At 36.6% G+C, this 13,830-nt stretch overlaps 1 protein-coding gene across 9 annotated transcripts in view; it reads left to right on the forward strand.

Annotated features, from left to right (window-relative positions):
- The window catches only part of LOC106152068 (nucleolysin TIAR), a 43,684-nt gene that overhangs the window by 3,417 nt on the left and 26,437 nt on the right, over window positions 1–13,830 (forward strand). Inside the window, exon 1 of one of the 9 annotated variants that reach the window (XM_013525553.3) lies at window positions 8,901–9,068. The exons of 7 other annotated variants lie outside the window; for them this stretch is intronic. In XM_013525553.3, the coding sequence (XP_013381007.1) occupies window positions 9,027–9,068 (42 nt within the window). In that variant the 5' untranslated portion in view covers window positions 8,901–9,026. Of the gene's footprint in view, window positions 1–8,900; window positions 9,069–11,922; window positions 12,090–13,830 lie in introns of those variants that run through there. One more of the 9 variants, XM_013525555.3, reaches the window with a different exon arrangement.

The following is a 13,830-nucleotide window of genomic DNA, read 5'->3' on the forward strand; positions in this document are numbered from 1 at the left end:
AACGATGACATAAACTCTACATGATCATTTACAACATGAACAGGTGATATAAACTCTACATGATCATTCAAGTTAGGTCACTTATTATACCCAGATATGGTTTTAAGATGACACCTGCCTTTTTCTCAGCATTTAATATGACGTTGATTACTGTATTATGCAATTTAAGACAAGTTCACTGAAAGTTGTCTTTTTGAATTTATCATTTTAAATGTATGTTAAATGTGTTATACTATAAATAGAATAGACGTGGATAATAAATACATTTCATTAATTAAACAGTGTTTGCGTTTCCATTTCTTTTTTAACCTCAAAGTTTGATTTACTGATCTAGACAGACTGGCCTAAGCAGGTAGATCCAAAATATGCCACCTTGTCCTAAGTCTCGTAAACAGGATCCTGGATTCCCTGTGTCCCATGGTGTAATAAACCATCTTCCCTGTGTCCTACAGTGCAGTACACTGGATTCCCTGTGTCTTGGGGCTCAGTACACTGGATTCCCTGTGTCTTGGGGCTCAGTACACTGGATTCCCTGTGTCTTGGGGCTCAGTACACTGGATTCCCTGTGTCTTGGGGCTCAGTACACTGGATTCCCTGTGTCTTGGGGCTCAGTACACTGGATTCCCTGTGTCTTGGGGCTCAGTACACTGGATTCCCTGTGTCTTGGGGCTCAGTACACTGGATTCCCTGTGTCTTGGGGCTCAGTACACTGGATTCCCTGTGTCTTGGGGCTCAGTACACTGGATTCCCTGTGTCTTGGGGCTCAGTACACTGGATTCCCTGTGTCTTGGGGCTCAGTACACTGGATTCCCTGTGTCTTGGGGCTCAGTACACTGGATTCCCTGTGTCTTGGGGCTCAGTACACTGGATTCCCTGTGTCTTGGGGCTCAGTACACTGGATTCCCTGTGTCTTGGGGCTCAGTACACTGGATTCCCTGTGTCTTGGGGCTCAGTACACTGGATTCCCTGTGTCTTGGGGCTCAGTACACTGGATTCCCTGTGTCTTGGGGCTCAGTACACTGGATTCCCTGTGTCTTGGGGCTCAGTAACCTGGATTCCCTGTGTCTTGGGGCTCAGTAACCTGGATTCCCTGTGTCCCATGGTGTAGTAAACCGGATTCCCTGTGTCCTACAGTGCAGTACACTGGATTCCCTGCAACCCGGATTCAGTAAACTGGATTCCCTGAGGGCTCTGTAAATGGGATTTTCAGTGACCTAGGCTTAACAGTGAGTAAATGTGCCATTGTCAGCAGAAAATATTTGCAAATAAGCTGTTAAATTAACTTTCTCCCATTTTCTGTTTTTGCTTCCATCTACTGTCACCTTCACATTTTGCTTTTGTTGTAGACACTGTTTCGAATTCATTTGGTGTGGAGGCCTAATAGTGAGCCTCCTAGGGGGATGTCTTTATTTGACCACTAATGGATTCAAATGTTTCATACATTTCAGCTCATTTTGATCAATAAAGAGTACATCCATGTTTTGATTTTGAAATTGAAAATTGGATTAAAGAAAATTTAGCATCTCCTGTGTCCTTCAATACCAGATGTTTGATTATGGGAATTGATGGTGAGATGAATATAACAATTCATTTTGTTTCAGCTCATAGGATTAAACAGATATCTTATTCTGTACAGCTTCATCTGTGTGTTGATATTGGGGTTCCGTTTGTAAATTAATATATATTTATACCTGAACTGTTACTGTGAAATGTTATTCTACTTTCAGTGCCCAAATATGCCTAAAATTATAATTGTCCATTTACTCAATATATAGTCAATCTTACTACATAGCAACTTGCATCTCTAATCTATGGTCAGCTCAGTCTGTTTTAAAGTATACTTTAGGATGTTTGACCACCTGTTGCTTTATAACTGACAGATGCTTTCTTTTCTTTTCATTATAATCATCTGCACAATATCTGAGTGGAAACGTGGTTGATTTATAATATGCTAATCATCTCACTAAGGTAGCTCAGTGAAATACAAAAAAAAAAAAAAAAAGGTTTTCAACATAATTTGGAAATCAACACTGAAGTGTGATTCTAAGCACTGTTTGCTGAAAGTCAAACTTGTTTATTGATCATTTGGGTGAAGTTAAAGATTGATTCAATCTCCATATCAAAATTCACAATGAAGCACACATTGCGGAATATGCCAACATATTGTGTGCATACATGGCATACATGTTCTTCTTCTTGTACTATTTTCTCTAGGGAATTTGATATACATGTTTTAATTAACAACCAGGAATGACCTAGAGGATCTTACCTAATTATTTGAGTTACATAAAAAATGTAATCTGAACATATTATTGAAATTTTAATTAATGGTCTGCACGACTGCATTTTAGGACTGCTGAGGGATGGAAAATGGGGAAGAAAATATTTAAAAGTACAAAAATGATATGACATTAATTTGAGATTTGTGGCCTTTGTGTGCTGGCAAAAAAGATCCCATTATGTATTAGTTGGTTTATTTAACTAATGTGAAGTTATTGCTTGATGTTAGTAATAGTGCATCAGTTTGAAGATACAGACTATAACACTCACTTATTAATGCTAGTTTTAAATCGTGGATTTATCCCAGTATTTAATTAAGTATCAATAGATAATAAGGATAGATAATAATGGAACTAGGCTAACCCAATTCCGTAAGTTGCCTTTGATGGTAGGTTTCTCTCAGAGATGAATTAATGATTGGATTTGCATATCAAAGCTTTCAAAAAGTATGAGTTGATAGATGAGCCCTGCCTTGATGTCTCTGGAAAAATACTGATTGGCATGCTTGGGACAGATTCATTCTTCATCAGATTGCATGCACACATGCTTTATTATTGGTCCTGCATTGTACTGCAAATAGTATACAGTTTCACATCAAGATCCTAGTAAGAAAAGTTCTATATGCATAGAATGTTTATGTCCTGTAAAGATATTCCCCACCGTGTCTCGTGTCAGGTGATCTGTTTTCTTTTTACTGTATACATCAGGTTATTACATGTTCATGATGAGGTGCTTGAAGCTCCTTGTGTTTTTTTCTTTGTCTTCAGGGAGGACGAGGTCCCTAGGGTAATCAGCATCTGTGAAAATAAGCCGATTGATACTGGAGTCCACATATTGCATGTGAAGGCTGTCTAATTGAGTGAACAGACAATAGATGGATATGAAAATGTTTTTTTCTTAAAGAAATTCCATTATTCTGAGAAGTGTGCTAGTTGTAGTATGATTAATATAGGTCGCTTGTTGCTTCCATTCATGTCCACATATTTCATTTGGTTAACAAGTTGTGGCTAATTAGATCAATTAAATTCAAATTAAGGTTCATCTTAGAAAGATTGATGGTAGATTGGAACATAATGAATTGAGGGTTGGAGCTGACTGGCTTTATTTCAATGTCTTTTTGTTAAATTGTATTGGTATTAATTATGAACCAGAAGCCATTTACTCTTCTCTTTGTTATCAGCCCAATGTGGCAGAGATATGAAAGAAGCACCATTGTTTTAATCTACTCGTCTCTTTGCAGTCTTCTTTTGTGAATGATATTTGCACAAAATGGTGTAATTTCTTAGAGATGGTCTCCCTATTAGGATGGCCTATGTTGAAAAGGAGTATGAATAAAACCATTTAAATTTAGATTGTATATTTATTATGCTATTTACATGATCCAAACCATCAGAACAATCATGGTGCCATAGTTTGAAGCAAAGTTTAATCTTCAATTTGATACTAATCTGTAATGTAAATACTTGTAACCTTTTTGTAAGTTTCAGTTACTTTAGTCTCATCCAGCTTTATACTCCCTGGATCATAAATGAGTACAGCTTGGTCAAAATTTTACTTTATTTTCTACAGTGGGGATGGCTTTTTGTGTGACTCTGATTATCATAGCTTTTCTGTCAATTTAAGGAACGCAGAGGACATTTGTGAAATCAAATTTGCATTGATCTCTTTTTCAAAAATGATTGACATGTCATGGGTCTTTATTGACATCTGTAGGTCAAAAGTCGCATATTGAAGCATATGCAGCTAAATGTCAGTTTCTTTATGGATTTCATAACAAAATGAGAGAGAAACCTGCATGTTAAATATGACACGATTACTCTAAAAAGCAATATGATGAGGATGCACATAGGAAATGAAAATTGAGGTTAGAGATCTTAGAGTCATTGCAGAAGAAGAGCTGGAAAGTTGTTCAATCAAATCAAGTATCTTTTATTTGATGGTATGTGATGATGGATGCAAAGGTAAGACACATTTCACCAAAGACACAAGAAGCATGAAGTTTTTTTTTAGTTTTAAAAAAGTGAGTATATTTTATATTTTAGAGTGATATTTCAATGGACAGGCGTGAAGAAATTTATTGGAGAAGTAAGTAGGTACAACTCCAGACTTGGGAGGTGGGGGGTGGGGGGGGAGGATGCTTGGGGAGATGTGGGGGAGAGTGTTAGAAAAATGTTGGGTAAGGTTGCACTTGGACATTCTGTCAGGATTTCCAGGATTATTTGTTTTGACAATTTAATATTTACTGATACTTTTTTTCTTGGTTGGATTACAACTAGAAATTCGAGATCTGTTTTTGTTCAAAATGGGTTTGAATAGTTTTGGAAAGGCTATTTCTAAAATATTCTGCATTAGATGGATATTAATAGTCCTATTTTACTTCTTGCAATTACAGCGATAGATTCTTTCTGTACAATTATCATGTGAGATCAAAACTGAAATAATGGCAATGTGCATAGCAATATAAATCACCTTTGATTTAATGAATCCTACAGGTAGCCATCTTTGAAAAATCCTTTCAGAATTTTTATAACAAGAGATACCGTTCCCATTTTATCGAACACCGTTTTGCTCGGGATGATCTTACTAATGGTTCCTGTGTCAATGGAGTTCAACAGATAGCCAGCAAAGTGGATTGTTTTTTCAAGGTGCCTGTATAATTATGAATCAATATTTAAAGTTGTCTTATCCCTTAATCTAGTCATAATTCTCGTGCAGATCAGAAATATAAGATGTGCTTTGCGGATGAAATGAATTTAGCAGTAGATTAACTCTAGATTGACATTTATTATTTGTAGAGGAGAGTGAGAGAAAAGATGCTTTGAACACTTCATTTCCACTCAGGAAATTGAGATATTTCATGTGAGTTTAATGATTTTGTTCAGTAGACTTGACATGAAGTATTCCCCTGTTTCCCACAGGAGGCCAGATGTTCTGATGGGCACTATTAGATTAGGTTTGGTGAGGAGATCCTACAGAGGTAGACATCAGAAAGTAATGAGGCTCGGTGTATTGTGTGAAAAAGATAAAGAAGGACTTTGGAATGTGTTTGTTTTACTTTTGTTTAAGGAACTGTGCAGTGAAAGAAGCCGCGTAAGATGGCATTTATCAGCATGTGCGTGGTCAAAGTCGGGAAGCATTTGGGAGGGAAATTGACCTCGAGTAATCCACCAGGAAAAAATCTAGTTGCAAAACTGCAGAATATCTCTCTCTGTACCAGAGAGGGAATGTCTGTTAAGATATGAAGAAAAACTTTGATAATCTACTCCCAGAAAATTCATAATGAGCATAGCTAGTTTCTCTATATTATATGGTCCTACAGTGATAAATCCCTTATTAATATTTAATGTTTATCCCTGTCAAGTAATGTTTAGTAATCCCCAGTCAAGAGGATTGACATTGAAAATAAGCTAGGCATCTCTTGAAAACAAATATATACCTGTTATGCTTCAGTTTTGTTTTTAAAACTAAGTATTGACAAGGTAGAGAAGAGATGTGTTCACATTCCTGATTGTTCTACAGATTGATGGCCTGGTATCATCCAGTGTAATGATAAGTGGTGTGAACACTGCTTATAATTTGAGGCGCATGGGTGTTGCAGAGAATCTAAATATCCCGAACAAGTGATACTGTCAATGTCTGGTTAGCACACAGCTTTTCTGAATATCTTGCAGGTGGATTTAGATGACTCTTGAATTGGCAGATTTTAAGTGCATTTCCCTTTGATTTGTGACAGTTTAACTTAAAACAATTCTATCTCGGCAGCCTGGACATAAATTCTTTGTAACCAAGCCCTCTGGTAGGCATTCAACCAACTCATTTATAACAGTGGTAAGCCAGGCAACTGGGAGGGATTAGAATATATCTCCTCCTGGTAGAAATTTATTATCATCTACCACAGCTGATCATCTCTTTTCACATTGAGTGGCACAGTTTTCTGTACTGCTCCGGTTTGACTATTCCTGGCATGTAATTTTGCAAGGGGGGGGGGGGGGGGTTCTTCCTTTTCTAGTACACTTCCAATCAGTTGAAGTATCAAGGGCCCAGGGAAACATAAGGTCTCTGTATAGGTGGCTTCTGCATTAGCCAAAGTATTACATTGTCAACATCTTAAACTGCAGTGGCACAGAAAACTGGAAATCAAGATGTGTAAAGGGGCATGTTGTGGTATTGTACAGAGTTAGGCAGTTATAAGTAGACTGTAAACGGACCTGTATTAATGGTCCATATGTTTTTCGACTGGAGCCCCAGTAAGATATGTGGAAGTGAATGTGACTGTGACACCTTTATCAGCCTGATGGCAGACACGACTAAATATGAAGTCACTTTATATTTATTAATGTCTGCCATTGTACGAAGAGGCCATGAAAAAGGAAATTAACTGTAGCTTAGTGGCCTATTAAAACTGATGATGTGTGTGGATGGAGTACTATGAAGCTTCGTGATCCACTGCATTTATAGTCATCTGCCCCTCGCAAGCACAGCGGCCTTTTAAAAATGCAGTGTTTTGAGAATGAAGTGGGTTGGATGCAGGAATTGAATGGACTGGCTAACTTGAAATAGCTGATGATACTTTCAGGAGTGTGTAAAATAAATGGAAAAAAAATTGTAATTACGTTAATGGACTGTAATGATAACCCCTGTACTAATGCATGACCAAAAGAATTGTATGAAACCAGACAGTTTCCACGAAGTTCATTATAGAATACAGACTAGCTGATATTGACCTGCCTGGTTTGTGAAATAAAAAATATCTTCTTTGTAGTTTAAAATATGTGTATGATACAGTAATAACATTCATCCTAGGAAATGTAATTGATTTATGTGGTACCTGGTTGTCTTAACTAGAGACCACGCAGATATTTGTAAAGATACCGCTCAATCAGCCTGCTTTCCCCCTGTTGCTCATTACCCTCTGTATGGCAGTTAACACAGCAACTAATCTTGGCTTGATGTGTCAGAAATGGACATTGATTTTCTTTAAAAAAAATGATGAAGTGGCGGCATAGAATGGGATGACTCTGGTCATAGATGATGCTGACCTCTATTGAGAGAATTAGACACTGATAGATTGAAAAGGGACATATAGGTTCAAGATAACATATTGTGGCTTAATATGATCATAAAAATTATTATTTGTCTTTAGACAATAACCATAGGATTTCAGACAGGGACCATCAGTTTAAAAGAAATTCATCTATTGATTGTTGGGGCTTCAGATAAGAAAAAATCACTGCTTTGTTTAGATATCTTGCTAAATTTAAATCTTACAAGTAGTCATTTGAAGGTAACTGTTTTTTTTTTGGAAAATTAAAAAGATAAAGTGTTTGCAGGTGTGATGTTAATTTTTTTTTTGTTTTATTTGTTTATTTTTATTATTATTTATCATATTTTTTGTGCGTGTTACTTGATAGTTGACTGATGTCTTCCTGTTTGAAGCTTGTATTTGGATAATGGCAGTGTAGGGCTGCTATGTATGTGAAGGAATAGGTGTAAAAACCTGTCATGCAGCATGCGATCCACGCTCTCTTAGCTCAGCTTTCAATCATGTATCTTGTCGCTTTAATTGCGTAAATACACAGTTATGACACCAGGATATGCTTCACTGAGTAACATTTGAAAGAAACAGAACATTTCAATTTGCAGAGGATATTGACTTGATATTGAGGCAGCAGAATGGGATCTTAGATGTATTTATAAACAACAAATAGAAGGAACTCTATTTTACTTCTCTAAATGCAGCAGACGAAACACACTAAACGAGGTTTAAGTCACGTTTGATGTGCAGGAAAAGAAAGAACTACTCGGTAAACATAATAGAAGCGGACTTAAAAGTTTGAAGTAGATTGTTCAAGATGGTCAATTGAAAACTTTCAAAGATGTTAATTTGATTTGCAGGTAGATAAACATTCAGTTAGTCTGCTCTGTCTGTCATCAAAAATTGACAAGAACAAAAGATATAATGTAAGGTGCATTAGCAATAATACAGCGTATGTGTGTGTTTATAAATGACCATTATATATTTAAAAGAAAAATGGCATTTTGATTTGGAGTTCCTTCTTTTGCCCACCACATTGTAACTGTTGACATTTGTCTATTTCTACAGGAGCACAGTTTTAGAGACAGAGTGCTGAGAAAATCATTTGATGCAAAAAAAAAAAAAGCTCCTCTTCACTGAAAACTATTAAAGAAATGATACTTGCTTCAGTCTTCATACCTGCATAGCAGCCACTCAACTCTTCTCAACCATGCCTTCATCAGTTTCAAACTGACGAATGGTATATATTAATATTAATTGGCTGATAGTAGGGCAATATACCATCATGGTTTTCAGCAATATATATGTGTGCGCATCCTACCCTCATCATCTTCATGGTATTGACAACAATAGCAAGTCTGCGAATAGGTGAAAATGCAACATACTAAATATTGATTTGCCCAGCATTTTTGTAAGTGGCAGCAGGCTTGCAGACCGGCCTCGGAGATGAGAACAGGTTGTTGTTGGCATTAAGGGCTTCCCAATTGAAATGAACAAGCTTGTATACTGTCGATACGCTGGTGAATGTTAAAGACAGTTCATTGTCCATTGACTAGGAAAAGCTGCATGTGCCAATGAGGACAAGTGCTTTTTTATATGCTGGTTTTATATTGATGGTTTTCTTGTGTGATCAGCTGAATACTACTTCAACTATTTAAGAAACATTGATACTGCTGCTGCTGTTATTGTTGTCTAAACACATTTTGTAATTATGATGACTCAACAAGTGAATCTGCCACAAAAGCAAGTGGAGGTAGGTAGAATTATCTCGAGTTTCTTATATGTGAAAGTATCGCAATATTATTTTCTCTTTAAACCTTTATTTAATTTTTTCATTGTTAGTGTTATTTCCTTGGAAATTGATTAAATCCCCTGACCTGTGATTAATTCACAGGTATTTCTCTTCTGACATTTGTACACCTTTGCTTTGTTCTGTATCTCCATCCATGCATGTTTTACCTTCGAATCTGTTTTCAAGCTTAAATACTTTTTCTGCTTGGTTTGCGCAACATTTTGTTTAAGTAGCGTATTGACTCAATTAAACTAATGAGTTGGATCTTTTTAATGGATTTCTTTGTAACCAGTGGTGTTAACTGAACTTGGGGATGTACAAGAGTAATGCTGGCTTGCTTGCATGTGTGTCTTTGCTGTGAAGTGAGATGCCCCTTTTTGCCTGAGTTGTGTCCTGACATGTCCTATCTTCATGGTTAGCTAGTTTTTCTGTCCAAACTTAATTGGATGTCAAATAAAAAGAGTTCATATGTTACCAGAAGGATAGGAAATTTTTGTGGAGATAGTGAGGTTACACCAAATTAGAGAAGACCAACGTGATACATTCATCCAGACAAGATAAGTTAATCAAATTTAAAAGAAAGACGGCATTAATTGGCAGTTTGAAGGATATGGATGTGGATGGTTTTCCTCCTGATGAAAACATTTAAGGTGTTTAGGGCATCTTTTTCTTTTTTAAATTATAATAAGGTGAGTTTTGTGATTGCAAACCAATAAATGACTTAACATGTTTAAACTTCATTAGTTATGGAAGAAATATAATGGAAACCATGTGGAGTGGATAAGCGTGTTGGTAGGTGCTTATGAAGTGTAGTGGAGATGACTGAAATTTTAAACTATAATCTGCAAGGCTAAAATGTATTTGGATACATTAATACATTAAGTTGATCAAAAGCTTAAGATGAAGATGGCATTGGACATCAAAGATGTACCAATAAATAGATCAAAATTCATTCTGTGGAGAAATTTGGACTGAGAATGGACTGAAGATGTGAAAACCAAGGCTACTGAGCCTTGTGTCCACCTTGGTGAAAGCAGCAAAATGGTATCTACTGCATGTGACACCACAACATTTGAACAACTTCCCAACATGTCCGGTTGTAACAAAGGTTGCTTATACAATACTCTATTTATTTGTTTTATAAATAACTAAAGAGAACACATTTAGTTTGAGTTTGTTTTCACAGAATACCATATTGATATAGTCTGACAGATGATTGAAGGTTAAATATTCAGAAAGACTTTGTTTGCTTTTAGTCGGCATGGTTATGATACTTTTTTGGACAACTTGGTTCAGATGATATGATGTGTTGGTCAGCACTGGTCCCAGCACCATTATCAGGAGGCTATCTTCTGTATTACCCAGGACGGGTTGCCCTGGCTATGCTTTGAAATTGTGATTTGACAAAATTTTATGTTCGTAGAGTGTTTATTACCACTTTTATGAAACTATGTCCATTTTTAATGTGACCTACTTCACCAGAATCATTCCCAGTGTATCCTGTTTATATGATTTCTGAAATATTATTTAATTTCCTCATCCCTCACTACATTGTACAAAAGCTGCTTCATGTCCTATAATCCTTCCATTTCAGCAAGATATATATTTCATCATCTGTTTTGATAAAACCAACTTAAATTACATTTTGCTTATGCTACACAATTAAAATTTTATAGCAGCTGATGGTCTGAGAGGCATCTTTAATAGAGTTTGTCAAGATAATCAAAGCAAGGGTGGCTACACTTTTTTCTTGCTTGGTGAAATAACTTCTGATATATTATTTTTGACCCGATGTCATTCTTGCCTCTAAATTATTTGCTGTCTCTTAATTATTTTCTGTACAAGTCTTTTCATTCTTGAATCTTCCTTACCATATGCAAATGATGTCAGAAATGTAGATAAGCTGACGTTTGACTGATGTGCGCTAGGGAAGGAAAGAAAGATCCAAGGTAGATGGATAACTAAACGAGATAGTGCAAGATCAATCAATTTTTTGGCCAGCAGTGTTTCCCCAACTGAAATGGAACTTTTCTAGTACTTGGCACTGTTTGTTTCATTTGGGTTCACAAGGGACAGTAATTGTGGTGGTCTTTGTATAGCCAGTACTGTATAGAGTGCTAGGCTAATAGCAGAGATGAGATGGACATGAAGGGGGAAACTCGGTGAAGTGTTTACTGAGGTGATGACTACTCTTCCCTGTAAATGTTTATGAACTGGATAAAAAAATTAAAAGAAAATTAAATATGGCTTATTGACACTTATTCTTAGTGACAGTGCACATCCCCTCACTCCCTGGAAGTCACCAGGCGCTGTGGGTGTTATGTACTGTTATTAATTCAGTTGCAGTGTGGATTTCAATAACAACTTGGTTCTTTGTTCTGGTAAAGTGTACAGGTGACAGACAATAGGCCAAAGGATACTTCCTTAGGACAATACAATTGAAGTCCATTATCCAATTGTAGCATTCACGCGTTCATTCATACGTCTTACTTCTGCACAGCCGTAATAGCAACGTTATTTTTGATCTGCTAAACATGTTTGTTATCATATTGATAATCCCCTTAGATGTAAGCTCAGGTATATAGGTGGCCCACCGTGTATTGTGTACAATGAGAAACTACCATTAGAAATTATTACTATCATAATTTCCCTTTGTGTGTTTTACTTGTCTCGAGAGGTAATTACATGATGGGAACTGCAATAACCAATCAGATTGGCGGAGCCCAGTTGACAGAAGTACATTCAATGACTTCAGGGCACATTTGTCGAAAAGCTTCGTAAATTATTCATAATGGTAATCTGCTAGAGTTGGATAACAGGGAAGTGTGGAGTACCTTATTCAGTAACAGGCTGAGTGGACAAAGCTGTGCAAGACTGCAGTGGTAGATCTCAGCCATTGCCGCTTACATACAACCAGGTAGTCCCCTGTGTTAGAACTATTCAGAAGCCATGCTGACAGAAACGACTGTACAGAGTCCGTTTGTGAGTAAAATCACTTGGTTCATTTCTATTAAAATAAGTCTGTTTATATGAGGAATTCTTTCATTTCGGCGATTATTAATTAAAAAAAAAATTAGCTGTTTTGTTTAATTGATTTGAAAACTTATCGAGAATTGGAATATGTTATATAGGATTGGTGAATGGATGCATGCTCTGTGTGTAAGACTGACTGGTAACATTGTGTAGATAGAAACTGTCAATCTTCTCACCTGCTTAAGTAGCTCAAGTGGTAGCATTCCTTGCTTAATTTTCACTTGTTTTGTTATTGAGGCACAAGTGGAAGTAAGTGACAGTTTTTTGTCGCCAAAGCTCTGGCTGTTATTACCGAGGTTTAAGAACAGGTAGGCCTAGTATAGGTGGCAAATGAGAACGCTTAATTAGCCATAACAAGTTCTTTTCATATCATTCTTATTAAGGACTGCAAAATGGGTTTGTTAGATAACAAATGCAGAATTGATTGTTTCCTCATGTCTTTTTTCACCATCAGATACCCCTGTCCTCCTGTGAGAGTCTACCTAAACACATTAAAAAAAAGTAGGAGGCTGGGATATTCAATTTTTACTGACCATACTGTGGACAAGAGAGTAAAAGCTCTGGAGAAATAACACATCCAAGCCGTTTATTGTATTGATTTCCAATTGCTGTCCTTTTGTTCCTTGTTCCACACATGTTGATCCCTCTCTGTTCACCAGCCTTGGGATATTGGCATTCTAGCATAAAATATCTTTTTATTCATCGTTTGATTGACATTTCATATCTAATTGTTAACAATTGTCTAAAAGCATTTATACAAATTATTTCTCGATTAATGGGCTGATTTGAAAACCATTTGTCAATTGCAATATTGACAGATATGATAACTTGCTTATATGTATGTGCATGAATTAGAAAAAGGTCTCGATGGGTCACAGTCTTATTTGTTTAAGTCGCCTCGTGGCTGGTGTTGTGTTTTGTCAGAAAACCACGGAGCAGGTGTTGGTGCAAGTTGAAAATGTGAAACAATATTGTAATAATATCTAACGTGCTGCTGACTAATGGAACTTTCTTTTTACACATCCTGAAATTAGATCATCATGGTGGAATCATGAACTGGTGAACTGGAAATTGACTTCTTACGTTATCGTAATCGGTGTATCTGTCTGTCTGTTGCTTTCTAGAGTGTATCAGAAACCAATTATGCCGTCACACCAGTGAAATTTGAATACAGAAAACACTAAACCAACAACTTGTACTGCAGTTTTTGTTTGAAAAAGCTGCAAATTCTGCAAACACAACTTAGATGCACAGATCCACAGTAAATATTAGCTTTTGCATTGAATCCAAGAAAGCCCTGGCCACTGCGCCATTCAAGGTGTTTGAGCAAGGATGAGTTGTTTCCTAGTTAGAGAAGTTTCATTTTAGCTTTATTTGCAGCTTTGATCTGCATTTATCTCACAGGCAATGAGGTATGAACAATAAAATGTTGCAACAAAATGTCAAGCTTCCGATTTCTATCCTATTTCATGCTATTCAGTAAACAAATGAGTTGTCTCGCTTATTGATCTGATCACCGTTTCTGATGGTGTTGGTGCTACACAGCTTCAACTTGTTCTAGGCAATGTGTGTGTAAAGCTAAGCAAGTGAAGGAACGAGTGATTAATAAAAATCAGCATATTGATTCAGATGTTCCATCTTGGGAGATAATGGAGTCCAATGTCCCATGTGCCTGCATTAATAATGATAT

This window comes from Lingula anatina, chromosome 1 (assembly GCF_051362555.1).
Source record: "Lingula anatina isolate TDL-2025a chromosome 1, LinAna3.0, whole genome shotgun sequence".
Classification (NCBI taxonomy): Eukaryota; Metazoa; Brachiopoda; class Lingulata; order Lingulida; family Lingulidae; genus Lingula; species Lingula anatina.